The following is a 27368-nucleotide window of genomic DNA, read 5'->3' as shown; positions in this document are numbered from 1 at the left end:
AAACACACCGGCCAGCTGGTCTGCGCATGCTCTGAGGGCGCGGCTGGGGATGCCGTCTGGGCCTGCAGCCTTGCGAGGGTTAACACGTTTAAATGTCTTACTCACCTCGGCTGCAGTGAAGGAGAGACCGCATGTTTTCGTTGCAGGCCGTGTCAGTGGCACTGTATTGTCCTCAAAGCGGGCAAAAAAGTAATTTAGTCTGCCTGGGAGCAAGACATCCTGGTCCGTGACTGGGCTGGATTTCTTCCTGTAGTCCGTGATTGACTGTAGACCCTGCCACATGCCTCTTGTGTCTGAGCCGTTGAATTGAGATTCTACTTTGTCTCTGTACTGGCGCTTAGCTTGTTTGATAGCCTTGCGGAGGGAATAGCTGCACTGTTTGTATTCGGTCATGTTACCAGACACCTTGCCCTGATTAAAAGCAGTGGTTCGCGCTTTCAGTTTCACACGAATGCTGCCATCAATCCACGGTTTCTGGTTAGGGAATGTTTTAATCGTTGCTATGGGAACGACATCTTCAACGCAAGTTCTAATGAACTCGCACACCGAATCAGCGTATTCGTCAATGTTGTTATCTGACGCAATACGAAACATCTCCCAGTCCACGTGATGGAAGCAGTCTTGGAGTGTGGAGTCAGCTTGGTCGGACCAGCGTTGGACAGACCTCAGCGTGGGAGCCTCTTGTTTTAGTTTCTGTCTGTAGGCAGGGATCAACAAAATGGAGTCGTGGTCAGCTTTTCCGAAAGGGGGGCGGGGCAGGGCCTTATATGCGTCGCGGAAGTTAGAGTAACAATGATCCAAGGTCTTTCCTCCCCTGGTTGCGCAATCGATATGCTGATAAAATTTGGGGAGTCTTGTTTTCAGATTAGCCTTGTTAAAATCCCCAGCTACAATGAATGCAGCCTCCGGATAAATTGTTTCCAGTTTGCAAAGAGTTAAATAAAGTTCGTTCAGAGCCATCGATGTGTCTGCTTGGGGGGGGATATATACGGCTGTGATTATAATCGAAGAGAATTCTCTTGGTAGATAATGCGGTCTACATTTGATTGTGAGGAATTCTAAATCAGGTGAACAGAAGGATTTGAGTTCCTGTATGTTTCTTTCATCACACCATGTCACGTTGGCCATGAGGCATACGCCCCCGCCCCTCTTCTTCCCAGAAAGATGTTTGTTTCTGTCAGCGCGATGTGTGGAGAAACCCGTTGGCTGCACCGCTTCGGATAGCGTCTCTCCAGTGAGCCATGTTTCAGTGAAGCAAAGGACGTTACAGTCTCTGATGTCCCTCTGGAATGCTACCCTTGCTCGGATTTCATCAACCTTGTTGTCAAGAGACTGGACATTGGCAAGAAGAATGCTAGGGAGTGGTGCGCGCTGTGCCCGTCTCCGGAGTCTGACCAGAAGACCGCCTCGTTTCCCTCTCTTTCGGAGTCGTTTTTTTGGGTCGCTGCATAGGATCCACTCCGTTGTCCTGTTTGTAAGGCAGAACACAGGATCCGCGTCGCGAAAAACATATTCTTGGTCGTACTGATGGTGAGTTGATGCTGATCTTATATTCAGTAGTTCTTTTCGACTGTATGTAATGAAACCTAAGATGACCTGGGGTACTAATGTAAGAAATAACACGTAAAAAAACAAAAAACTGCATAATTTCCTAGGAACGCGAAGCGAGGCGGCCATCTCTGTCAGCGCCGGCAGTGCAGTAATATCAACAAGTAATTTAACAATTCCACAACACCTACCTTATACACACAAATGTAAAGGGATGGAATAAGAATATGTACATATAAATATATGGATGAGCGATGGCCGAGCAGCAATAGATGCAATAGATGGTATAAAATGCAGTAATGCATATGAGATGAGTAATGTAAGTTATGTAAACATTATTAAAGTGGTATTATTTAAAGTGGCCAATGATTTCAGTCTGTATGTCGGCAACAGCCTCTCTGTGTTAGTGATGGCTATTTAACAGTCTGATGGCCTTGAGATAGAAGCTGTTTTTCAGCCTCTCGGTCCCAGCTTTGATGCACTTACTGACCTCACCTTCTGGATGTTAGCGGGGTGAACAGGCAGTGGCTAGGGTGTTTGTTGTCCTTGATGATCTTGTTGGCCTTCCTGTGACATTGGGTGCTGTAGGGCTGGTCGTTTGCCCCCTGGTGATGCGTTGTGCAGACCGCACCATCCTCTGGAGAGCCTTGCGGTTGATGGCGGTGCAGTTGCTGTACCAGGCGGGGATACAGCCTGACAGAATGCTCTCAATTGTGCATCTGTAAAAAATTGTGAGGGTTTTAGGTGACAAGACACATTTTTCTCAGCCTCGCTGTTGCGCCTTCTTCACCACACTGTCTGTGTCTGTGTACCATTTCAGTTTGTCTGTGATGTGTACGCCAAGGAACTTAAAACTTTCCACCTTCTCCACTGCTGTCCCGTTGATAGGGGGGTGCTCCCTCTACTGTTTGTGGGCCCCAGTGTTGAGGATCAGCGAATTGGAGATGTTGTTTCCTACCTTCATCACCTGGGGGCGGCCCGTCAGAAAGTCCAGGACCAAATTGCACAGGGCGGGGTTGAGACCCAGGGCCTTAAGCTTAATGATGAGCTTGGAGGGTACTATGGTGTTGAATGCTGAGCTGTAGTCTGAATAGCATTCATACATAGGTATTCTTCTTGTCCAGATGGGATAGGGCACTGTGCAGTGTGATGGTGATTGCATCGTCAGTGGGCATGTTGGGGTGGTATGCAAACTGATGTTGGTCTATGGTGGCAGGTAAGGTGGAGGTGATTTGATCCTTGACTAGTCTCTCAAAGCACTTCATGATGACAGAAGTGAGTGCTACGGAGCGATAGTCATTTAGTTCAGTCTTTGCCTTCTTTGGTACAGGAACAATGATTGCCATCTTGAAATAGGGACACCAGACTGGGATAGGGAGCGATTGAATATGTCCGTAAACACACCAGACAGCTGGTCTGTGCATGCTCTAAGGACACAGCTAGTCATGCCATCTGGGCCAGCAGCCTTGCGAGTGTTAACATGTTTAAATATCTTACTCACATCGGCCACAGAGAAGGAGAGGGGGGAGAGTCGGTGGCACGGTATTATCCTCAAAGCGGGCAAATATTCACACGGCTGTGACTATAATCAAAGAGAATTCTTTTTGGAGATAATGTGGTCGGCCACAGAGAAGAAGGGGGAGTGGCCGCAGTCCTTGGTAGCTGGCCGTGTCATTGGCACTGTATTATCCTCAAAGTGGCCAAAGAAGGTGTTTAGTTTGTCTGGAAGCAAGACGTCGGTATCCGTGACGTGGCTAAGTCCGTAATTGCCTGTAGACCCTGCCACATACGTCTCGTGTCTGAGCCGTTGAATTGCGACTCCACTTCATCCCTATACCGACATTTCACTTGTTTGATTGCCTTGTGGAGGGAATAACTACACTGTTTATATTTGGCCATATTCTCCGACATCTTGCCATGGTTGAATGTGGTGGTTCGCGCTTTCATTTTTGCGCGAATGCCTCCATCTATCCACGATTTCTGGTTAGGGTAGGTTTTAATAGTCACAGTGGGTACAACATTTCCAATGCACTTCCTTATAAACTCACTCACCCAGTCAGCGTATAAACAAATGTTATTCTCTGAGGCTTCCAGGAACATTTCCTAGTCCGTGTGATCAAAACAATCTTGAAGCGTGGATTCCGATTGGTCAGACCAGTGTTGAATGGTTCTAGTCATGGGTTTGGAATATTACTAACAATGGAATATTACTAAATATGGCGCCAGAGGAGATGGCCACCGTTTTACGGTCTCCTAACCAATTATGCTATTTATGTGGGGGTTTTTTTTGTAAATTATTTTGTACATAATGTTTTTGCAACCGTATCTTACGGCAGAAAATAGATTCTAGATATCAGGACAGCGATCACTCACCTCGGATTAGACGAAGATTTTGTCAACAACAACAACAGCAACAGCAACAGCAAGCAGGACTCACACAATATTCTCCAATCACCCCACAGGGCAGACATCCCATTTATTCGCAAAAGGAAGCGACGCAGAGGAAGAAGAGCCGGATGCCTCGCCTGGACCCGCATAAGGCAACTAGGAAAGCTGCCGTTACCATCAATATTACTCGCTAACGTGCAATCATTGGACAATAAACTAGATGAGGCACGAATATCCTACCAACGGGACATCAAAAAATGCTGCGCGGGCAGGATAGAACAGCACACTCCAGTAAGACGAGGGGGGGCGGTCTGTGCATATTTGTAAAAAACAGCTGGTGCACGAAATCTAAGGAGGTCTCTAGATTTTGCTTGCCTGAAGTAGAGTATAGTGTGATAAATTGCAGGCCACACTACTTGACTAGAGAGTTCTCAGCTATACTTTTCGTGGCTGTTTATTTACCACACTCAGCCAGCTGTATAAGGAAATAAGCAAGCAGGTAACCACTCACCCAGAGGCGGCGCTCCTAATGGCTGGAGACTTAAATCAGTTCTACCAAATCTCTATCAACATGTTAAATGTGCAACCAGAGGGAAAATAATTCTAGATCACCTGTACTCCACACAGAGATGTGTACAAAGCTCTCCCTCGCCCTCCATTTGGTAAATCAATAAGTGCATTGAGGACGTCGTTCCCACAGTGACTGTACGTACATACCCCAACCAGAAGCCATGGATTACAGGCAACATTCGCACTGAGCTAAAGGGTAGAGCTGCCGCTTTCAAGATGCGGGACTCTAACCCAGAAGCTTACAAGAAATCCCGCTATGCCCTGCGACGAACCATCAAACAGGCAAAGCGTCAGGGCTAAGACTGAATCATACTACACCGGCTCTGACACTCGTTGGATGTGGTAGGGCTTGCAAACTATTACAGACTACAAAGGGAAGCACAGCCGCGAGCTGCCCAGTGACACGAGCCTACCAGACGAGCTAAATCACTTCTATACTCGCTTCGAGGCAAGCAACACTGAGGCATGCATGAGAGCATCAGCTGTTCTGGATGACTGTGTGATCACGCTCTCCGTAGCCGACGTGAGTAAGACCTTTAAACAGGTCAACATTCACAAGGCTGCGGAGCCAGATGGATTACCAGGACGTGTGCTCCGGGCATGTGCTGACACTATTATCCCAGAATTCCTAGACCCACTGCAATTTGCATACCGCCCAAACAGATCCACAGACGATGCAATCTCTATTGCACTCCACACTGCCCTTTCCCACCTGGACAAAAGGAACACCTATGTGAGAATGCTATTCATTGACTACAGCTCAGCGTTCAACACCATAGTACCCTCAAAGCTCATAACTAAGCTAAGGAACCTGGGACTAAACACCTCCCTCTGCAACTGGATCCTGGACTTCCTGACGGGCCACCCCCAGGTGGTGAGAGTAGGTAGCAACACATCTGCCACGCTGATCCTCAACACTGGAGCTCCCCAGGGGTGCGTGTTCAGTCCCCTCCTGTACTCCCTGTTCACCCACTAGGCATGGCCAGGCACGACTCCAACACCATCATCAAGTTTGCTGACGACACAACAGTGGTAGGCCTGATCACCGACAACGACGAGACAGCCTATAGGGAGGAGGTCCGAGACCTGGCCGGTTGGTGCCAGAATAACAACCTATCCCTCAACGTAACCAAGACTAAGGAGATGATTGTGGACTACAGGAAAATGAGCACCGAGCACGTCCCCATTCTCATCGACGGGGCTGTAGTGGAGCAGGTTGAGAGCTTCAAATTCCTTGGTGTCCACATCACCAACAAACTAGAATGGTCCAAACACACCAAGACAGTCGTGAAGAAGGCACGACAAAGCCGATTCGCCCCCAGGAAACTAAAAAGATTTGGCATGGGTCTGAGATCCTCAAAAGGTTCTACAGCTGCAACATCGAGGTTGCATCACTGCCTGGTACTGCAATTGCTCAGCCTCCAACCGCAAGGCACTTCAGAGGGTAGTGCGTACGGCCCAGTACATCACTGGGGCAAAGCTGCCTGCCATCCAGGACCTCTACACCAGGTGGTGTCAGAGGAAGGCCATGAAAATTGTCAAAGACCCTGCCACCCCAGTCATAGACTGTTCTCTTTACTACCGCATGGCAAGCGGTACCGGAGTGCCAAGTCTAGGACAAAAAGGCTTCTCAACAGTTTTTTCCCCCAAGCCATAAGACTCCTGAACAGGTAACCAAATGGTTACCCGGACTATTTGCATTGTGTTCCCCCTCCAACCTCTCTTTTACGCTGCTGCTTCTCTCTCTTTATCTTATATGCATAGTCACTTTAACTATACATTCATGTACATACTACCTCAATTGGCCCGACTAACCGGTGTCTGTATATAGCCTTGCTACTGTTTTTTTTTTCAAATGTCTTTTTACTGTTTTATTTCTTTACTTACCTACACACACACACACACACACACACACACACACACACACACACACACACACGGGGTCAAGGGGTCTGAATACTTTCCGAAGGCACTGTTGCTAACCACTAACTGTAACAATGTATTTGAGAGACAGCAAATGCTAATTAATTTATGTTTTCAATAAACATAGGAGACTACAGTGGGGCAAAAAAGTATTTAGTCAGCCACCAATTGTGCAAGTTCTCCCACTTAAAAAGACGAGAGACGCCTGTGATTTTCATCATTGGTACACCTCAACTATGAACGACAAAATGAGAAAGAAAATCCAGAAAATCACATTGTAGGATTTTTAATGAATTTATTTGCAAATTATGGTGGAAAATAAGTATTTGGTCAATTACAAAAGTTTATCTCAATACTTTGTTAATATACCCTTTGTTGGCAATGACAGAGGTCAAATGTTTTCTGTAAGTCTTCACAAGGTTTTCACACACTATTGCTGGTATTTTGGCCCATTGCTCCATGCAGATCTCCTCTAGGGCAGTGATGTTTTGGGGCTGTTGCTGGGCAACACGGACTTTCAACTCCCTCCAAAGATTTTCTATGGGGTTGAGATCTGGAGACTGGCTAGGCCACTCCAGGACCTTGAAATGCTTCTTACGAAGCCACTCCTTCGTTGCCCGGGCGGTGTGTTTGGGATCATTGTCATGCTGAAAGACCCAGCCACGTTTCATCTTCAATGCCCTTGCTGATGGAAGGAGGTTTTCACTCAAAATCTCACGATACATGGCCTCATTCATTCTTTCCTTTACACGGATCAGTCATCCTGGTCCCTTTGCAGAAAAACAGCTCCAAAGCATGATGTTTCCACCCCCATGCTTCACAGTAGGTATGGTGTTCTTTGGATGCAACTCAGCATTCTTTGTCCTCCAAACACGACGAGTTGAGTTTTTTACCAAAAAGTTATATTTTGTCATATGGTCAGATGACACCATTCTCCCAATCTTCTTCTGGAACATCCAAATGTACTGGCTTAAGCACGGGGACACGTCTGGCACTGCAGGATTTGAGTCCCTGGCGGCGTAGTGTGTTACTGATGGTAGGCTTTGTTACTTTGGTCCCAGCTCTCTGCAGGTCATTCACTAGGTCCCCCCGTGTGGTTCTGGGATTTTTTGTGATCATTTTGACCCCACGGGGTGAGATCTTGCGTGGAGCCCCAGATCGAGGGAGATTATTAGTGGTCTTGTATGTCTTCCATTTCCTAATAATTGCTCCTACAGTTGATTTCTTCAAACCAAGCTGCTTACCTATTGCAGATTCAGTCTTCCCAGCCTGGTGCAGGTCTACAATTTTGTTTCTGGTGTCCTTTGACAGCTCTTTGGTCTTGGCCATAGTGGAGTTAGGAGTGTGACTGTTTGAGGTTGTGGACAGGTGTATTTTATACTGATAACAAGTTGAAACAGGTGCCATTAATACAGGTAACGAGTGGAGGACAGAGGAGCCTCTTAAAGAAGAAGTTACAGGTCTGTGAGAGCCGGAAATCTTGCTTGTTTGTAGGTGACCAAATACTTATTTTCCACCATAAATTGCCTACAATGTGATTTTCTGGATTTTTTTCCCTCATTTTGTCTGTCATAGTTGAAGTGTACCTATGATGAAAGTTACAGGCCTCTCTCTCATCTTTTTAAGTGGGAGAACTTGCAAAATTGGTGGCTGACTAAATACTTTTTTGCCCCATGTAGTTTACATGTTGTCAACAATCTAAGCCAACCCTGTCTGTTTTGCCCCGTAGTTGCACACACGTCGGTTTTGTTGCTAAACAACCAACCCGTCTATAGTTTATCCTACTAATGCCAATCACCAACCGTTAAGGTATAAAAACTAGAGAATGGAGTTATATTCAGCTTAACCTACTGATGTTCTCATATGCCAATTTATGGACCATCTATATCCGGGTTGCATCTGATTTACATGGTCCAACTTCACACGAGAACTAACACTCGGTGCGCACATGTGATCCAAAAATATGGCAGACATTGGATAAATAAATACAATTATTTCTTCTGCTGTGAGTGATGGGAAAAATTGTCCTCAGCGACAATTATTTGAATAACTCAATGGATGTTTCGGGCACAAAGGTGATGACTAAAGTGTTTTATTAGGAATGTTCAAATTTGACTTCTCTTTGTGGCCGTCTATGGAAATTGTCTTCCTGGGCTGGGCGTCAGTTAAACTGCACTACCGAAGCAAAGTTGTAGGAGCAGTCCAAACCCTGGCCCTTTGTCACCAAGGAGGGCTGATAACAACCGGGTGAATCAGTTTTTCAGGGGAATTGGAAAGAGAGCCTGTGACGCAACTTCTGCTTTTGAACGTTAACAAGGCGACAATCCATCTTAACTCCTCCTCTACATTTATTGGATTGGTTGAACAGAACAAGATAACCTTCCCCGACAGTTTTTTTTTCCATATCAGCACCAGAAAGAAAGAAACAATGCTCAGGCATTTCTTTCAAACCTGCTACATTAGGTACCAATAACCACATTGATTTAAGGCAGCATTTTGCAATAGGGACGGGAGTAACAGCAACCTAATTTGTTGACAACATTGTGTAATGTGCAAGAAAACAGCACTCGTGTTGCTCTTTTTACAGTTTTATAAACTCATTGGAGAACGTACGTTCTTTCTCTCCATTCAGCCGCTTCGGCTCCTCTCTAATCTTGAGGGGCATTTCTTTAAACGCGCATCTAATCCCCTTGATCTCTTACACAACTAGACCAATCCTATGATTCAATGTGCCTCGGTTCACAGTGCTGTGGCAGGACAGGACAATGATAGAGGTTCCGCTGGTGATGTTAAATTCGAGGCGCAGATGCGCCGATTTCAAAGGTATTTGGAGTCACAGTTGAAAAGCTAACTCACTGACTATACAATGGACTAATTAGACAAATAAAAGCAGTACTTTTCAGTGTGTGAGATTTAAGATGTGTGGCATGTGAGCATGAGAAGAGGGTCAAATGTGTGCGTCTCATGCCCAATGCATGAGAGATGGCAGCCCGAGAGGGGTCTAGCTGCAGATCTCATCTAACAGGCCCTGTATCTCTCAGGCCCCTCTCCAAAGCCAGGACGGTCACTTCCGGGCCTGACACATGAAGTTTAAGATTTTTTTCTTCTGTTTACCACAGAGAGGATAGCGTCCAAACTACTGACAACGGACTTTAGGTCAAAACTAATACACAATGAACGTATGAACGGTACACAGTGTCCTTCGGCCCCGCCTGCCGAGCACTGATTTCCCACAGTTCAGTTAACTAGTGTTGCCAATTTAGCGACTTTTTCGCTATATTTAACGAGTATTCAGACCCCTCTAGCGACACATTTTTTAAAAATCGACTAGTGATAAACCTAGCGACTTTTTCTGGTGTTGTTGAACACTTTTGGAGACTGACGTGAAAGCACGTATCGTTCTTACTCTTCTCAACGAGCAGCGAGTGCTGCCGCGGGCCCCAACCCCGTCCCAAAGCACTCACAGGTGTCCCAGTCCTCTCGCAATAGTCCCCCAGCTGCAGTCAGAGCAGGAGATGTTCACCCCTCCCGTCCAAACTGCAAATTAATCGCGCATGCGGGAAGCCGCCGCTGGCTGATCCCGCCCTGGCTTACATTCAGGGCGGGATGTAAATGTAAAATGTTCTTTGCCTAAAATAAATCACTGCACAAAAATAAATCGCTGCATTTGACTCACACAGCCTCAGTCACTTACTCACCTTGTCCACAGTGTGTGTGCCTCTTTGTGACATAAACTAAACATCTAGCTGGCTAGCTCATCATGCCTCAGTCTAAACTCTACATTCAAAAATACAGAAAGGAGTGGGAATCAAACCCTGAATTCAAAGGCTGGTTGAAGCCGTCTATTGGAGATGATACACGGGCATCCTGCCTGTATTGTAAGGCTGATTTCTACGCCAAACTTAGTGATGTAAAAAAAACACATGACAACTCAAAAACATACTCAAAAGGCAAAGACTTATAACATTCCACCCAAAACAAGCAGCCACCATGGCATTAGCTATTGTAACAGTTGTTAAAGTACTATGTGAATTTCACCAGGTTCAGATATTAATATGTCATGTTGATTTGTTATTATGCATGCCTGCATCCTGGGAGTAGGGGAGTGTGTACTTCCGTTCTGCCCTGCGTGCTCAAATCATTTTGATGCACTATGAGAGGTTGGCACGCTTTTTCTGTTGTCTTCAGAAAAGTTTGATTCTTTTAAGTACAAAGTCATACACACAGTGTTTTGTTCATGAATAATGATGTATATTTAGAGGTTACTCATAAGTGGATGGTATTGTTAAGATGCACTTGTAATTGTACTTTTTAGGATGATATCAACATTCTGAATTCAACATGTGGTTATTAGCCAGCTAAGGTATTAGCAGGCTATTGTATGTGTGAACGATGGCTAGCTCCTCGAATGATCCCAGTCCCTCCTATTGTGCATCTGTTGTAGAAAGAGGCGACGATTCGCAGAACATATGTGGCTCTACAAATGTTTTATTTCCTTTTGGATGCAGGTATGTGGTTTTATCTATGTAAAATATGTTATGTATAATAAGGAGAGGCTGAACACATTGTTGTATTCAAAAATAATTTTGATGCACTGAGAGAGAAAGAGGCGACGATTCTCAGAACATATGTGGCTCTACTAATGTTTTATTTCCTTTTGGATGCAGATGCAGGATGCAGAGAGTCATTTCTGCTTGATTAAAACTACCTGATCTCCAAAAGTCCACATCTATAGTCTCAATCAACCACACACAACGCAGAGTTTCAGCGGTGCAGTACAGCACCGGTTACACTATCATGCTTTCTCAGACTCCACTGCTGCTACCCACTTCAAAATGCACAGGACAAAGTGCACAGAAATGGTTAATGGTGTTCTAGCACCATAGTTACTGAAAAAGTTGGTTGCAGATGTGGGTGACCAGCGTTTCAGCCTCCTCCTCAATGAGTCCACGGATGTAAATGTTTCTAAGTACCTGGGGGTTGTGATAAGGTACTTTAGCAACACCAAGCAGACAATTGTATCAACATTTCTGGGCCTTGTTGAGTTGGAGGGAGGAGATGCCAAATCTATAGCCCGTGCTGTTGTGGCTTTCCTCGAGAAGTGTTGTCTTAAAAAGGAGAAACCCCTGGGGATAGGGACTGACAATTCCTCCGTTATGACGGGGATTAACAATGGGGTCCATAAAGTGCTGAAGGAGGAGTATTCCCTCAAATATCCGGTTCTTAATCGCTGTGTGTGCCACCCTCTGCAGCTTGCTCATTTGTAGTTCTAAACATATTTAGGGTGTTTTTTACTTACTTTTTGTCTCTCCCATGATGTTATTCCTCTCTCCTACAGGGTCCATCACAATTACATGCACATGGCAAATTAGGTGATGACGTCATTTAGCGACTTATAGGACAGCCAATAGCTACTTTCCTTACTGAGGAGTTGGCAACACTGCAGTTAACGTTACGGCGAGTGAAGTAGCTAGCTAGATGGCTAGGACACCTGTACGCAGTGTCCTTCGCCCCCGCCTACCAAGCAATGTTTTCGCGCAATACTTTTAACGTTATCTGGTATCCAACGCATCAACGGATTCCACACAAATGTTAAGCTAAAACATTGCACATTAACTATGCTATAATGATGACATAGCCTCAACGAAAACTCTGATCATACTTTTATTATCCAGAATATTAAAAGTGTCAGTTAATAAACACAAGCATTATGATCCCTGCAACAAAGAGTGCAAGCTGTATTCCTATACTAACATTCATTCAGCCATTTTCATTCAACACCGAAACTCATCCCACCAGTACAGTAGGTAGCAGTATAGTCATAATATTGAGGGGTTGTGGTGTTGGAGAGGGGTTTAGAGATGAAGGGTCTGATAGATGATGTCTACAGTTGAACTCGATTGGGCAGCCCTGCAACCCACTCATGATCTCACTGGAACCGTCTCGCTGCATGGGAACATTTTCACAGTTCGACACGTCGTTCATCCTCAGGCAGAACAAGTGATCTTAGAACACGGAACCTAGAACGCATGTCTTATTATTCTGCCAGGTTTCAATGAGACCTCGGATTCCTTCTCTCCCTTGTGTTTTTCTCAACTAAGTTTAATAATAACGCCGAGGAGAGAGATGGTACGCTGCACCGCAGAATGTAAACCGCCAGGTTTTTATTTTTCCTCGTGAAAACGGGACAATCTGTTTGCAGTCTTTTGTCAAGCGGGTTTAGCTGTGGGATGGTTTGAAAAACGTACAAAAACAACCCTATTACCACCGACACAGAGAATATTGGTTCTAATCAAAACATCAGCTTCAAAACAAAATACTAAAATCTAATTTCTCAAATTCATTTGTGGACGTTTATACTTAATGTACATCAACATTGAATTTGACCTGATGTGGACTGTCATTATGTGAGTGATTAGGTTGTGCGTGCTAAGTCATATCTGCTGTTAGTCTGTCTGGTACGTCTGAAACGTAATGTGCACATGACAGGCTATGCGTGAGTCACTTACTAGGGAGTACATACAGTAACATCCTTCTCTAGAATGACTCCACTCGGAACTGGGGTGTAAAGCTTCAGTCGGAAAGATTTAGTGTAGGGCATCCTTCCTCCTGCACCCTAGATATCACCCTGTTATTGTCGGGTCTGTCTCTAGCACGCTGTAAGATACTGGAACGCAAGCTCTCCTATTAAAACGCTTGTGTTGAATAGCCTGCCTCATTGAAAACCCAAAGCCTCCATGACCTACATTAATCTCACACTCTCTCTCTCAGCTCTCTCCTTTTCACACACGCGCGCACTCACACACACACACACACACACTCTCGCAGACACACTTCACACACGTAGTTAAACACACAATTGCAGGCACACACACGCTCATACACACACACTCAGTGTGGATCAGGCAGATGGGCTTTGAGCTTGTTGAATGAAAAGGTTGAACGCAATTCACATTTTATTCCTCATTTGCCTGGTCCCTTTTTCAATCTCATTCTCTCTCGGTCTCTCATTCTCTCTGTTTCTCCCCACCTGTCTCTTGCTCTTGCTCTCTATCTCTCTATCATTTTCTCTCTCACACAATCGCTTTCTTTCAGTGTTTCTTTTTTAATCCTCACAGACATTCTTATGCTCCTCTGTCCGTCTTCCTCTGTTTCTCTTCATGTAGAGGCACTTAACTGATATTGGCTTAGCAGATGTGGTTGGCCATTACACAATGATCTGATGTAGGCCTATCAACATTTACTTCATGTCCATACTGATAATGTTATTGCATTTTTTTTCTCTCTCCTCAGGAGGTCCCCTGTGGCCACTCAGCCTCCCATCACCAGAGTCTGTTTGCCAGGTAAGACCACAATGCACTGCTCTCTCCTACAATGCATCTTCTGTCCCAAAAAAAGTGATATTGGTTTGTCTGTCCATCTGTTTGCCACTGACTCACTGACTGTTGTTTGAATCAGCCTAAGTCTTAAAACACTGTCTCAATGTCAAGACGGTTCTTCTGGTCTCTCGTCTCTCCTGTCTTTCTCTCTCTTTCTCCTTCTTTCCCTCTTTCTTCTCTTGATTTCTTGAGACCCTGAGACCTCACCCCCGACCCTGTCCCTCCCTGTCATCGGTTCAGATACATCCCCCTCCCCACCCCCAGCCTGTATTTAGTCTGTATTTATCACTGCTCTGATGGGAAGTTTCAGAAAACCTCTTACTCTCACCACTCTATCCCAATGTCTTTATCTTCTCACTGAAAATACAACAATGTGAATCTTGCTCATTAGAAATGTACTGGACCCATTATTAGGGAGTTGAGACAATGGTGTGTGTGTGATTGGGAACTCCTTACTGTGTCCTTGAGCTTAATGCTCTCAGCCTACACTACGTCACTAGCTATCAAGCTGTGTATATGGGTGATGTTGTTATGGCAGCCTGTGCTACTCACACTAAAGCCTTTTTGTCACACACACACACACACACACACTTGAATGGTGAGACAAGAGAGATAGAGGAGCTCTCCGAAATGTTGATTAAACATAGCAGGATAAGTGTGAGATTTCGTTAGTGGTTAGCGTCACAATGAAGGAGTCTGGGATGCCATTGAGTCTCCTGCTACAGACAGTCATAACACAGGGAGCTTACTTTCATGCCTCTCATTCCTCTCACTGTGTGTTATCCTAAACACTTCCAGTCATTGGACTTACAATACAAGGAATGCAAGGACAGAGGAGTCCACTTTATTGTTGGCCCGGTTGATTTACAGGATTAATAACATTGACTTCATCATTTTGGTTAACCTGTATTACAGAAGTACGCCCTTTTATTGCATCTGTCTCATTTTGAAGAGGTTTGACTACTGTGCCTAGTTCCCAGAGAAAGAGAAGACAGATTAAAATAGAGAAGAGCAGGTGCGGGATGTGAGAGTGCATGTGCGTCCATATGAGTAGGCCTACATTTGCATTTCTGTATGTGCAATGCACAGTGTGTGTGTGTGTGTGTGTGTGTGTGTGTGTGTGTGTGTGAGAGAGTGAGTGCATGTGCATCCATATGAGTAGGCCTACATTTGCATTTGTGTATGTGCAAGTGCGCAGTGTGTACGTGTTTTTGTAGGTGTATGTTGTGTGTGTGTGAATGTGTGTGTGAGAGAGTGCATGTGCGTCCATATGAGTAGGCCTACATTTGCATTTCTGTATGTGCAAATGCACAGTGTATAGGTGTTTTTGTGTGTTTAGAGTGGAGTCCTGCACTAGTGTGTTTGTGTATCAGAGTGTGTGTGTTCAAGCGGGTGTGTGTATATGAGCGGGTGTGGGTGTGTTGCTGTGGGAAGGGAGGTGTTCCTGTGTGACAGTGGTGCGGGGCCCTGATTGACGTCAGCCCGCCTGCATGTGGCTTTTGTTGACTTCCTGTCAGCACAGATGGACAGACCAGCACTTCCAGTATCTGGAGAGGGAGGGCTCATCAGGTCCTGAGTGTGTGTGTGGGGGGCTTCCAATAAGCAGATTACTCTACCTATTGAGTAAATCCATCCAGGGTCGTGCGCTGTCAGTCTGATACTTGATGCGTTTTCCTATCAGTAGTTTTAGTTCAAAGTCTCCTCAGAGAGCATCATCACTAGCAGGCTGCTGGCAGTAGCACAAGAGTAATTGACTGCAGTGCTGAAGGGTTGGACATTTTGATTGGAGATGTTTTACCTTCATTGAGCTCATTGTGAATGGTCAGATAGACAGACTGCACTCAGCCAATCCTCCAATAATAAATTTTCCCTCACTTGCTTAGGTTAGCTTAGGTCATATCTAGACACAAAGCTGGTGGATGAGACATCCACATATTGTAGCTGAATGCTTTGACTGTGTTGTCGGTTACCTTCTGCATAGCTACTCTGCATGAAGCCACCAGGAATATGACACCGCCCTCTATTCATCACTCCCTCGAGAGAGCGAATTATACGGTGCTGTTTTTTTTCTCCACAGGACCTATAGTACGGTATGTGTGCGCAACATTTTGGGATGGGCCTAGTAAAAACATGTCATTTAATGTTATTTTTTTTTAAAAAGTTACTTTTTAATTTGGCATGAATACAACCAGTCATGAAGTTTTCATCTTATTGTCGAACAAATCACTTCAAACAGTAGGCTACCTGCGCATTTTTCGCAGAATAATTGCCATTGTCCAAAAAGTGCACTGTGCACTCCAGTCATTTGATGAATGGAAAGAAACACCTGTTACGAAACACCCCAAAGTGATGAAATTGGGTGATTGTCATTGGGTCTACACTCTTGTAAGAGGTTATTAAATTCATTGATGCGTCTTGCTGACATAATTACCTTTTTTTGCAGAAAGAAAAATTGGGACACCTGAAAAGGGGCTGAAATACAGGACTGTCCCAGGATGACAAGTGCAGACACATGAAAAAAAAAAATACAAAATGGAAACCATGAAACAGAGACGGGGGTGTTCGTTTAATTTGGAATAGGCTTTTAATCTTGATATTTACCACTGTAGCAGCACAAATTGCATTGCATTTTAAACAAATAGGACAATTTGTTGACCCCCACTAAAGTTAGACTTTGTTACATTTAGGGGGATTCATGTCTGACAGCAACCCCCTGGGCCCCCCTTAATTTGCACTCTGACTCCCTCACCTCTATCCCATTCCAGATCCTCTTTTCTTCCCATGCTCTGAGAGGTTGAATTCCCTGTTCCACCTGTACCCCCCCCCCCCCCCATCCCCTCTATGACAGTGGGTGATGTAACTCTACACCCACCCCTGGCTTTTTCTGTCTCGCCCTGGAGACAATGAGACAGAGGGAAAGAGTGATACCTGTCCCATCCTCCCTCTGTCTGCTCCCCCTCTCTTTACGGGCTGGCGGAGGAGAGGAAACGGAGGGCAGGAAGAGGGGAGCAGATTGATCCTGTTATTGGCCTGTTGTCCCTGCCGTAAAGGAATGCGGTGGACGGACTGACATAACCCAGGAGGTGTTTTTGTGTCTGGCAGGCAGGGAAGCTGTGTGTGTGTGTGTTGCCACTGTGTTTGCTCACTCAGCGGACTGGGGGAAAAATAGGATGCAGTCAGACAAAGGGCCATTGTCTCTATGCCCACACCGCACAAACACGTAGGCGCTGGTAGAAACACACACACACACACACACACTGGTCTGCGATCTGCACACTCGCAGTTCACGCAATGTCATGGCACGAGCCGTGATAAGTGTTAGGGACAGGGCCTCATCATCTGTTCTGTTATTGTTGTGTATGTTGTACAGCACGGGAGAGAATGGAAAAATCCACAAGACTGTATACTATATCTTGTGCAGTAGAGAATGGAAATAACCACACACAGACTCCATAAGGTTATCAGTACCTATTGTTCTTATCACAGTGAGGACTAGCACAGCGGGGACTGTTGTCATAACTTCCCACCGGCACACTAAGTGACACGCGCCATGTAGCGCACACCGCAGCGGCAGGCCATGCAGGGAATTGGAAAAACCCAAGTGCCGTTTCTCACGGTGGCCGTGATGATGGACAGATATAGGAGAGAGATAGAGGAGAGCGATTGTCACTAATCACAGATGACTATCAGAACAGGTTGGGGATGTCTGCCTGCTTCCTCGATTCCTGTGCATTTCTCACCAGAGGAATGTTGCTGTTCTGTTGCTGTGATGGTCATGCATAACAGAGGCCTCTGTTACTCTGTCATAGTTCTAGAATTACAGAGGAAGTGTTTTCCCTGCCTGTGTTGACTGGACGATGGATAGTGGAAACACACACAGTCAGGTCCAAAATTATTGTCACCCCTGATAAAGATGAGCAAAAATAACACAAATACTGAGCTATATTGTATGCTCCAAATTTTATTTTTGTTAATTATATTATGAAAGAGATTTTGTTTAACGTGTAATATACAAAACAATCTATTTTTAAAAAGATAGCCGTCAAAAGTATTGGCATCCCTGTTTTCTGTACTCATCCCTGTGTTCAGCAACCTCCCTTTGCAAAGAATATGGTACTGAGCCTTTTTGAAATGTTTATGAGATTTGAGAAATATTGGGAGGGATCCGAGGGCATGCAGAATCTTTCCAGATCCTTGATATCTTTTGGTCGGCGCCTTCTTCAATTCAAACCGCAGGTTTTCAAAGTTGGTCCAGAGACTGAGATGGCCATGGCAAAATAATGATTTTGTGGTCAATTAGCCGTTTCTTTGTGGATGTTGAAGTGTGCTTGGGGTTATTGTCTTGCTGGAAAAATCCACTTGCTGCCAAGTTTCCGTTTCCTGGCAGAGGCAACCAGGTTTTGGGCTAAAATGACCTGGTACTTGGTGGAGTTCATCATGCTATTGACCAATGGAAGAAAAACAGCCTCTCCACCAGCATATTTTATAGGTGGTATGAGGTTCTTTTCTGCACATGCATCCTTCTTTCAACGCCAAACCCACCACTGGTGTGCGTGGCCAAAGACCTCTATTTTCTGACACCGGTTCCAATCCCAGCCAATGCTGTTTATCAAACTCCAGGCTTTTACATTTGTCGATTGCTCTCAGTAGAATATTTTCTGGCAACCCTTCCAAAGAGCCCATTGGCATGGAGATGACATCTAAGTGTAGATTTGGAGACTTGACCTGAAGATGCGACCAAGTTCTATAATTAGTTCTGTAATTAGGTAAATCCGCTTTTAGTTTTAATGCACCTGATTGCTGGAACTTACTGCAAAATACACTGCAATTGGACGCCCTTGATGCCTCTTGGGCAATTACAACTATTGATTGGGGAACTATTACCTGAAACATGTGGCTGTTGTTCTTGATTGTTTGTTGTATTGTGTCGTATTTGTGTTTGTTTTTGCACTGATTTGATTTGCATTGGATTTTGATTCGTGAATTGTATGTGCAGGGCTCCCTGGTCTCAATAGTGACTCCCTGTTTAAAAAAATCAAAAATTGAAAAGTAATATTTAACTTTGGCCCTCAGATTTGAATGGTAAGTGGTATATTTCATTTTGTAGCAATAGTTTTGTAGCCCATTGCATGTTTTCTGAAGGTCAACAACCATTTGCCTCTTCGTTTGTGAGCTCTTTGCCTTTCCCAATGGTGATGGATGACAAACAGATTTTAAATGGGTGTTACCTCGTTTTTATACCCTAGTGAAACAGGAAGCCATAGAAGGCCACCATACAGTTCCTTAGGCTGAGATCAAAAAAATAATAATTAAGTAGAATGTTTATGCAGATTTAATTTTGTTTGATTTAATTGATAAGACTTTTTCGGATGCCATTCATTTTGACACCTATCTTTTTGAGAAGAAAAAAGAAAAAGTTAAACAAAATGTTTCCCAATTTTTTTGGAGCATACAATCTAGCTCACTATTTGAATTATTTATTTAATACAGTATTTTTTTCTCATGTTTATCAAGGGTGCCAATCATTTTGGATCTGTCTTTTTTTTTTTTTACCCCCCCCCCCTTTTTCGTGGTGTCCAATTGTTGTAGTAGATACTATCTTGTCTCATCGCTACAACTCCCGTACGAGCTCGGGAGAGACAAAGGTTGAAAGTCATGTGTCCTCCGATACACAACCCAACCAGCCGCACTGCTTCTTAACACAGCGCACATCCAACCCGGAAGCCAGCCGCACCAATGTGTCGGGTGCACACCGTGCACCTGGCAACCTTGGTTAGCGCGCACTCCGCCACAGCGGTCGCTGGTGCGCGATGAGACAAGGACATCCCTACCGACCAAGCCCTCCCTAACCCGGACGACGCTAGGCCAATTGTGCGTCGCCCCACGGACCTCCCGGTCGCGGCCGGGTACAACAGAGCCTGGGCGCGAACCCAGGTACTCTGATGGCACAGATGGCGCTGCACTACAGCGCCCTTAACCACTGCGCCACCCGGGAAGCCCTTTGGATCTGTCTTTAAGCATGACGTGGCTTCCTGATCGATCCCACTTCCAACATTAAAAGGTCTCTGTGCGTGCGTGCGTGTGGTGATGGGTGTGTGTGCGTGTGGTGATGGGTGTGTGTGCGTAAGTAAAAAGGCCTGTGAACTTTCAGGCTTCCTTCACACGATGTATGTTTGGCTGTATAGAAAAGTGTTAACAGTCTGGCTTTTAAGTGAAAGTCCCATTGTGAAGCTCCATTGTCAGACTATTTATCCGTGATGCCTGACATTATCGCAATGAGAGGCCCTGTGTTATTTCAAGCTAAGCTCAGGAGTAGTGTTTGCTTTGGCATTCGGTAAGCCTAGTCTAAATGTATGGCTAAAGTGGTATGAACAATGTAAGACTGTTATGTAATAGGGCAGGGTTAACACCCCCCCCCCTCAAAAAAAAACATGGATGCCCGTTTTTTCTTTTTTTCCCCCAAGTACTACACAGCTAATTGAAATATTAAAGGCTTGATGAGGAGTTGGTCATTTACATATTTAAATCAGCTGTGTAGTCCCAGGGGAAAAAAACAACATGGGGGGCCCCAGGACCGAGTTTGGGAAATCCTGCTATAGGGCGTAGAGAGAGAGACACATGGACATGCACATACACACACAGGTACACCTGCATGCATGCAAGAATGCCCACACACCCATCACCACACGCACACACACCCATCACCACACGCACGCACGCAAGCACAGAGACCTTTTAATGTTGGAAGTGGGATCGATCAGGAAGCCACGTCATGCTTAAAGACAGATCCAAAGGGCCTCCCGGGTGGCGCAGTGGTTAAGGGCGCTGTAGTGCAGCGCCAGCTGTGCCATCAGAGTCCCTGGGTTCGCGCCCAGGCTCTGTCGTAACCGGCCGCGACCGGGAGGTCCGTGGGGCGACGCACAATTGGCCTAGCGTCGTCCGGGTTAGGGAGGGCTTGGTCGGTAGGGATGTCCTTGTCTCATCGCACACCAGCGACTCCTGTGGCGGGCCGGGCGCAGTGCGCGCTAACCAAGGTTGCCAGGTGCACGGTGTAGCCTCCGACACATTGGTGCGGCTGGCTTCCGGGTTGGATGTGCGCTGTGTTAAGAAGCAGTGCGGCTGGTTGGGTTGTGTATCGGAGGACGCATGACTTTCAACCTTTGTCTCTCCCGAGCTCGTACGGGAGTTGAAGCGATGAGACAAGATAGTAGCTACTACAACAATTGGACACCACGAAGAAGGGGGAAAAAAACAAAAAGACAGATCCAAAATGATTGGCACCCTTGATAAACATGAGAAAAAAAGACTGTATTAAATAAATCATTCAAATAGTGAGCTAGATTGTATGCTCCAAAAAAATTGGGAAACAATATTATTTTAGATGAATACAGGTGGCGCAGTGGTTAAGGGCGCTGTAGTGCAGCGCCATCTGTGCCATCAGAGTACCTGGGTTCGCGCCCAGGCTCTGTTGTACCCGGCCGCGACCGGGAGGTCCGTGGGGCGACGCACAATTGGCCTAGCGTCGTCCGGGTTAGGGAGGGCTTGGTCGGTAGGGATGTCCTTGTCTCATCGCGCACCAGCGACCGCTGTGGCGGAGTGCGCGCTAACCAAGGTTGCCAGGTGCACGGTGTGCACCCGACACATTGGTGCGGCTGGCTTCCGGGTTGGATGTGCGCTGTGTTAAGAAGCAGTGCGGCTGGTTGGGTTGTGTATCGGAGGACACATGACTTTCAACCTTTGTCTCTCCCGAGCTCGTACGGGAGTTGTAGCGATGAGACAAGATAGTATCTACTACAACAATTGGACACCACGAAAAAGGGGGGGGGGGGTAAAAAAAAAAAAAGACAGATCCAAAATGATTGGCACCCTTGATAAACATGAAAAAAAAATACTGTATTAAATAAATAATTCAAATAGTGAGCTAGATTGTATGCTCCAAAAAAATTGGGAAACATTTTGTTTAACTTTTTCTTTTTTCTTCTCAAAAAGATAGGTGTCAAAATGAATGGCATCCGAAAAAGTCTTATCAATTAAATCAAACAAAATTAAATCTGCATAAACATTCTACTTAATTATTATTTTTTTGATCTCAGCCTAAGGAACTGTATGGTGGCCTTCTATGGCTTCCTGTTTCACTAGGGTATAAAAACGAGGTAACACCCATTTAAAATCTGTCCATTAGAGAAAGCCAGAGTCTTTCTTAAGCATGTTTGATGACTTTGCCAGGTGTGCCAAGTTTTGCCAACTCTCAAAGAACAAAGTGATTCTTCTCAGATCCTGCTTTTGCCTGCTTTTGTCAGGTTCCCTAAACATTTCCTTGCGCACACAAACAGGAACCCTCAGGAACACTCGTATTATACCTCTCGTTGAGTTAAATGAAGTCTGGAGCTAAGGTAAGCACTGTTATAAAACAGGAGAGAGGTAAAGATAAACATAGCCCCTGCTGTATTTGGTAGTCCCCTTAAGGGGCCCTATCTTGGCTCTTCATTGTCTAAGAGCATCCCCAGATGACCCTCTAAGCTTTAAGCACATATTTGGTGAGGGCCCCTCTGTGTCAAAGTTCCAGCAAATCACTGAATCATCTTGGAACGTGGCTTAATTTGTGGTTAACTTTAAACCCGATGTTATGAACCTTGATTTAACCAGTAAATTGCAACCACAGCACTCAGTACTTTTAAGGCATAAGAATGTGTCGTCCTATCATCGCTGGTTCCTAATATTCCAACCACCTGTTTGCAGTCAAGGCCCTTTATAGCTTAGGGTGGAAACATGAGCTCTTTCTCTGAATTCAATCAAGTCTGGGCACTTTTTAAGTAACACTTAATACGTCTGTTCTCTTTAAGCCCTGGTTTTCTCTCTGTCTGTGTGTGTGTGTGAGTGTGTGTGTGTGCCTGTGTGTTCGCTCTGTTCTGTAGCTGTGCCAGGGGTCCTACAGTATAATAAATGCCTAGGATGTAATGACCTGAGCCCATGCAGGCAGGGAATGAAGAGGTACTCTTCATCATCCTGTTTATCAGTGTTAATTCATATGCCCATCCTGGTCTGACCCTGCTGCTAATACAATGCTGGTGTGCAGGAATGTAACAGAGAGGTCACTCAGGGGCAATGGAGAGAAAAGAAGGGCAGAAAGATGGGGAGATGAGAAAACACGGTTAAGAGAGATAAGGAGTCCCTCACTAACAGATCAAAGCTGCAGGAATGCACCCTTAGAGATCAGAGAGAAGAGAGGAGAGGAAGAGCGGAGAGAGAATGGGGACGGGGAAACGTGGGGTCAGTGGTATTAGGAAAGTGTGGTTAGACTGACAGGGAGCGAAGAGGAAGGGAAGAGCGAAAGTAAGAAAGGAAGATGAGAGAAGAAAGTAATGAAGGTATGAGGCTGCCCTCTGGTGAAGTATGCCAAAGTCACTGTGTGAACTGATAAGGACCCTTGTACTTTTCACTGGTCAAACTAACTTTGTGTGTGTGTGTGTGTGTGTGGCCAGCCTTGTACGTGTGGCCCAGTATGCGACTATGCATCGCGACCTTAGCCTTGCGTTCCCAGGCGGTACATGCTATACCTGCCCTGCTCCTTCTCTCTACGTGTTGCCAGTCTGGGCTCTTTGTTATGAGTGTACACATGCACTGACACATCCTCCTAGCGCTAACTGTGCTAATCCGCTCTCATCCACATGTAGTCTCTGCCTTTATTTAGCCGTCTCGGTGACTTGCCTCTATATCGAGCAGGCCCAGCTGGAGGTGAGGAGAAGCCAGGGGCTCGGGTAATACTTGATACCACACCGGGTGCACCTACCCTCACTGACACATAGGTGGCCATCTGCCAAGGACTGGGATGTGGTTCCCTCATGACCACAGCTATACATATTCAGGGATAAACACACACACACACACACACACACACACACACACACACACACACTCAGACAGCTGATCTCAAGCATTCCCCCTTTGCAGTTACACACTTAATTAAGAAGTGATGACACTATCAGACATTTGCCCTTCTCATAGTATCCCTGTTGGCATCGGTACCGGGTCCTATGGCACATCTAGCCTTTCTGAATGCCACACCCATCTCTCCCTGTTCTCTAACACAGCACGTCCACTAAATACCATAACGGCATGCCACGCACTGCTGCCTGTTGCCAAGGCGATTATTAGTCCCTGCTGCCCTGCCGGGGGTCAGCCACAGTGTGTGTTCCCGGTCAGGACAACCCACATGCACGCACATACACAGTATTCCTTTTCCCTGTAGTCTGCAATAATGATATTGGGCAAAAGATACTCCTACCCCCAGATGACAGAGTGTTGGGCCCACTTTTCTCCAGCCCAGTATTATCCTGCCCTGTGGTCCTTTACAGGATTTCTGTCCTATAATATTACCTCCTGTCATCCACTCTTTACTGTTTCCTGCTCACAGGCCCCAGAAGGAGCAGGCAACCAGGCAGAATTCTCTAGTAGCCAGTAAGCGTGAAAGAGTGAAACCCTAGAGAGAGTGCCGATGACGGTCAACTGATTTAGGCCTCTAGTCTAGCTGGGAAGGAAAGAGAAGGGTAGCAGGGCCAGGTGGTTCTCTGTTCTCTAGTAATCAGGCAGGGCGGAGTGAAACCCATGAGAGGGTGTTAATGGTGGTCAACTTATTTCAAATGTTTATTGGAACTGGCCTCCGGTCTCTGGTCTCCGGTCTCTGGCCTCCGGTCTCTGGCCTCAGAGAAGGGACACGCTGATCCAGGCTTGACCCGGTTCTCTGGTAGGCAGGCAGAAAGGAGCAGTGTGAAACCCAGGGTTTACGGTGGTCAAGTCATTTAGCCTGCTAACTGGATTTGGCCTCCAGCTGAAAGGAAAATGTGTTTTTACTGATTTACAGATAGTCTATTCAGTTTCTATGGAACAATGACAATGAAACAGCTTTGCGAGCATGTGTTCCGTAACTTTGACAAAGTGTCCTCATGAAAAGTGTGCGTGTGTGAATGTGTGTACAGTGTCTTTGTTCATTGAGTGTTTGTTTTCTGCAGTGTCAGTACAGACACATTTCCCCAGAACCAGAGTTCCTGTTCTGGGATAAAAACAGCGCGGAATTTCCTTGAGTGGTTCCGGAAGAGAAGTGAAGCGGGCTTGTGATCACTGGGCAGTGTGTCCATGTGGCCCCCCGGGGCCTTGGGTCTGTAGCAAACAAGGCTCCTCACTCATAGGTCTCCACTAGATAAGAACCATGTCTGATGGATTAGTTACTATTCGGTGGTAGAAGTTACATGGACTTAGAATCGACTTCTCAAGTATGTTTGGTACAGTAGACGTGCAGTATTTACCGCCTACTAATCCTGCCGTGTAGATAGACAAGACCCAGGAACCACAAAAAGAAACAAAAACAGACTTGTAATTGAATGATATTGCGTTCAGTTATTTTATTGGAGGGTCAATACGCTCACCCGTGATTATGATCCAGCTCCTGTGGGTGTAACGTTAATCTCCCAGGGAGTCAGTCCTCCTAGCGTGCCCAGGCTTAGCGTGCGACACAGCCTGTCATGTGACTTTTTCCGTAGTGGTTAGGGAAGACAATACAGGGCATTATGGGGACTCCCTACAAAAGCCCCAGGACTTGCGTCAGTATCACAGCCCCTCTCCTCGGGGTAATAATAATCATAATACATGTATTTTATATTGCGCTATTCATCACAAACAAGAATCGCAAAGTTGATTTGAAAACAAAACAAAAACAGATCTGGCATGACCATCCGCTCATGAAAAAATTGGCCTGCTGCTGAATCGAGTTGATGCACTCTAGTATATACTATATCCTATTAGTTTAACTAGACTAGAATGACCTCTTCCTCCATAGTATATACCACAGCGGGCAAGCGAGATCCTCTCACACTATAGTATACACCACAGGTGCATATCCTGTTGGTTAACCTGGAAGGACATTTACCGCTATAGCAAAGGCCTGTTGGTTAACCTAGAATGACCTTTTCTACTATCGCAAAGTCACATTGAGTCCTATAGTAAGGTGTATGGTATCTTAACCTCAAACCCCAAAGGGAGGCTGTTGTCCAACAAGTCGTCCATTGTCTGTTGACACGAATGAGTTCTTGACAGGGACACTGCTTTTATCTTTCACAGTATGACATAACATTGCTATTCCCTCTCGTGGCCTGTTATAGAGCACATACTGCGTGTCATCGTTACAGCCCGAGGGTTGACAGTGAATTTAGCTGAGTTTTGTGTGTGATGAATTTAGGCTTTATACGATCTTAATGCACTTAACTGGTTGAAAGTGAGACTTTCTCTGATTTTGTGGGTTTATTAGAGTTGTTAGGTAAGATGTTGTTTTTTCTCTCAGGAGTACAGATGTGTGTTTTGGGGTCTTGTGCTCACATTGAAAAAAACAGAGAGAGGATATCTTGTTTGAAATCACCAGGGAGCTGGATGAGGCTGTACTTTATAATCAGAGATAAGTATATTTACCTTCACACTCTGAGACAAGGACAAAGTTGACAGGAGTGTTTGTCTGCTTTTACAGTAGTGTGTAAACTTGAATAAGACTTGAATAAATCAAATTCTTCTCAATATAAACTATTCCGGGCAACAACCTATGACAAAAGTCAGCTATAACTCTACTCTAGCCAACCTGTTACTTGCCCAGCCTGCTCTCCCCCAGGCAAAAGCCAAGTAGGTGTACTCTTTCCAGGAACTCCCTTCAGCTACAAAAGTACCATCATGATTGCCCCAAAACACATTCCTACCATAAATGCATAATTTTCCATGGACATTCTGTATAACATCATAAACAACAGTTTTACATAAATACACACTTTAATAACTTGTGCCATAACTTATTCTTTAAGTGTCACAATACACATTCATGAAGTAATTCACCCCCGGGATAATTCATCACTTTGGTTATTCCCGTCAACCAATAAATGTTCCCCGATGACTGATGGACTAATTTGTTTTTTTGTTGTTGGTCTCACTGTAATTGACCGTTAATTAACATAAACACATTTAGCATCTCCTGGCTTCCACACATAACCTGCAAGCCAGTTGAAAAAGTCTAATAAATCCATGTGAAATAGCCTACACCTTCACAATAAATCCATGAGTTGTTTTAGACAGGCCTAAAGAAACATGATATGAAGAAAATGTAGTCTATTTCAGAAGAACAGAATAGCATACTCTGAGTTGTCCTTATGTTAGGTCCTGATGTGGCTATGCCAAATAGTTGTGGGCTACACTAGGTAATTTAGCAGACAAGATTAGCTTATAATTCCGTGGCATTATTTTATATTATTTTATAGTATGAAGAATAGAATTGAACAAAGCTGAATAAAATCTAAATATTTTCTCCAAACGATTTGAGGGAGTGCGGACATGCGGCTATTCTATGTCGAGCAGTTAACAAAGTAATAGGTAGTCCTATATGCTTAATTTAGAGTTATTAATGTAGCTTTAGTTGTCCTACAAATGTTGGGCTATATATTTTAGATTTGTAATACATTGTAAGGCTGCATGATGAGACTAATGATTGTTTTGAAAAAAAGTTGCTTGAAAGGCATGAGCTCTGCTTGA

At 45.1% G+C, this 27368-nt stretch overlaps 1 protein-coding gene across 2 annotated transcripts in view; it reads left to right on the top strand.

The window, feature by feature from the left end:
* Nucleotides 1–27368, top strand: part of LOC110521793 (3',5'-cyclic-AMP phosphodiesterase 4B) — a 304641-nt gene that overhangs the window by 230847 nt on the left and 46426 nt on the right. For both annotated transcript variants that reach the window (XM_090231987.1, XM_036969410.2), the window contains one exon: nt 13723–13772. In XM_090231987.1, the coding sequence (XP_090088113.1) occupies nt 13723–13772 (50 nt within the window). The remainder of the gene's footprint in view (nt 1–13722; nt 13773–27368) is intronic.

Source organism: Oncorhynchus mykiss, chromosome 4 (assembly GCF_057628025.1).
Source record: "Oncorhynchus mykiss isolate SJ-2025 chromosome 4, ASM5762802v1, whole genome shotgun sequence".
In the NCBI taxonomy this organism is placed as follows: Eukaryota; Metazoa; Chordata; class Actinopteri; order Salmoniformes; family Salmonidae; genus Oncorhynchus; species Oncorhynchus mykiss.
The sequence above is the reverse complement of the archived record's forward strand: the minus strand, read 5'-3'. Positions and strand labels throughout refer to the sequence as shown.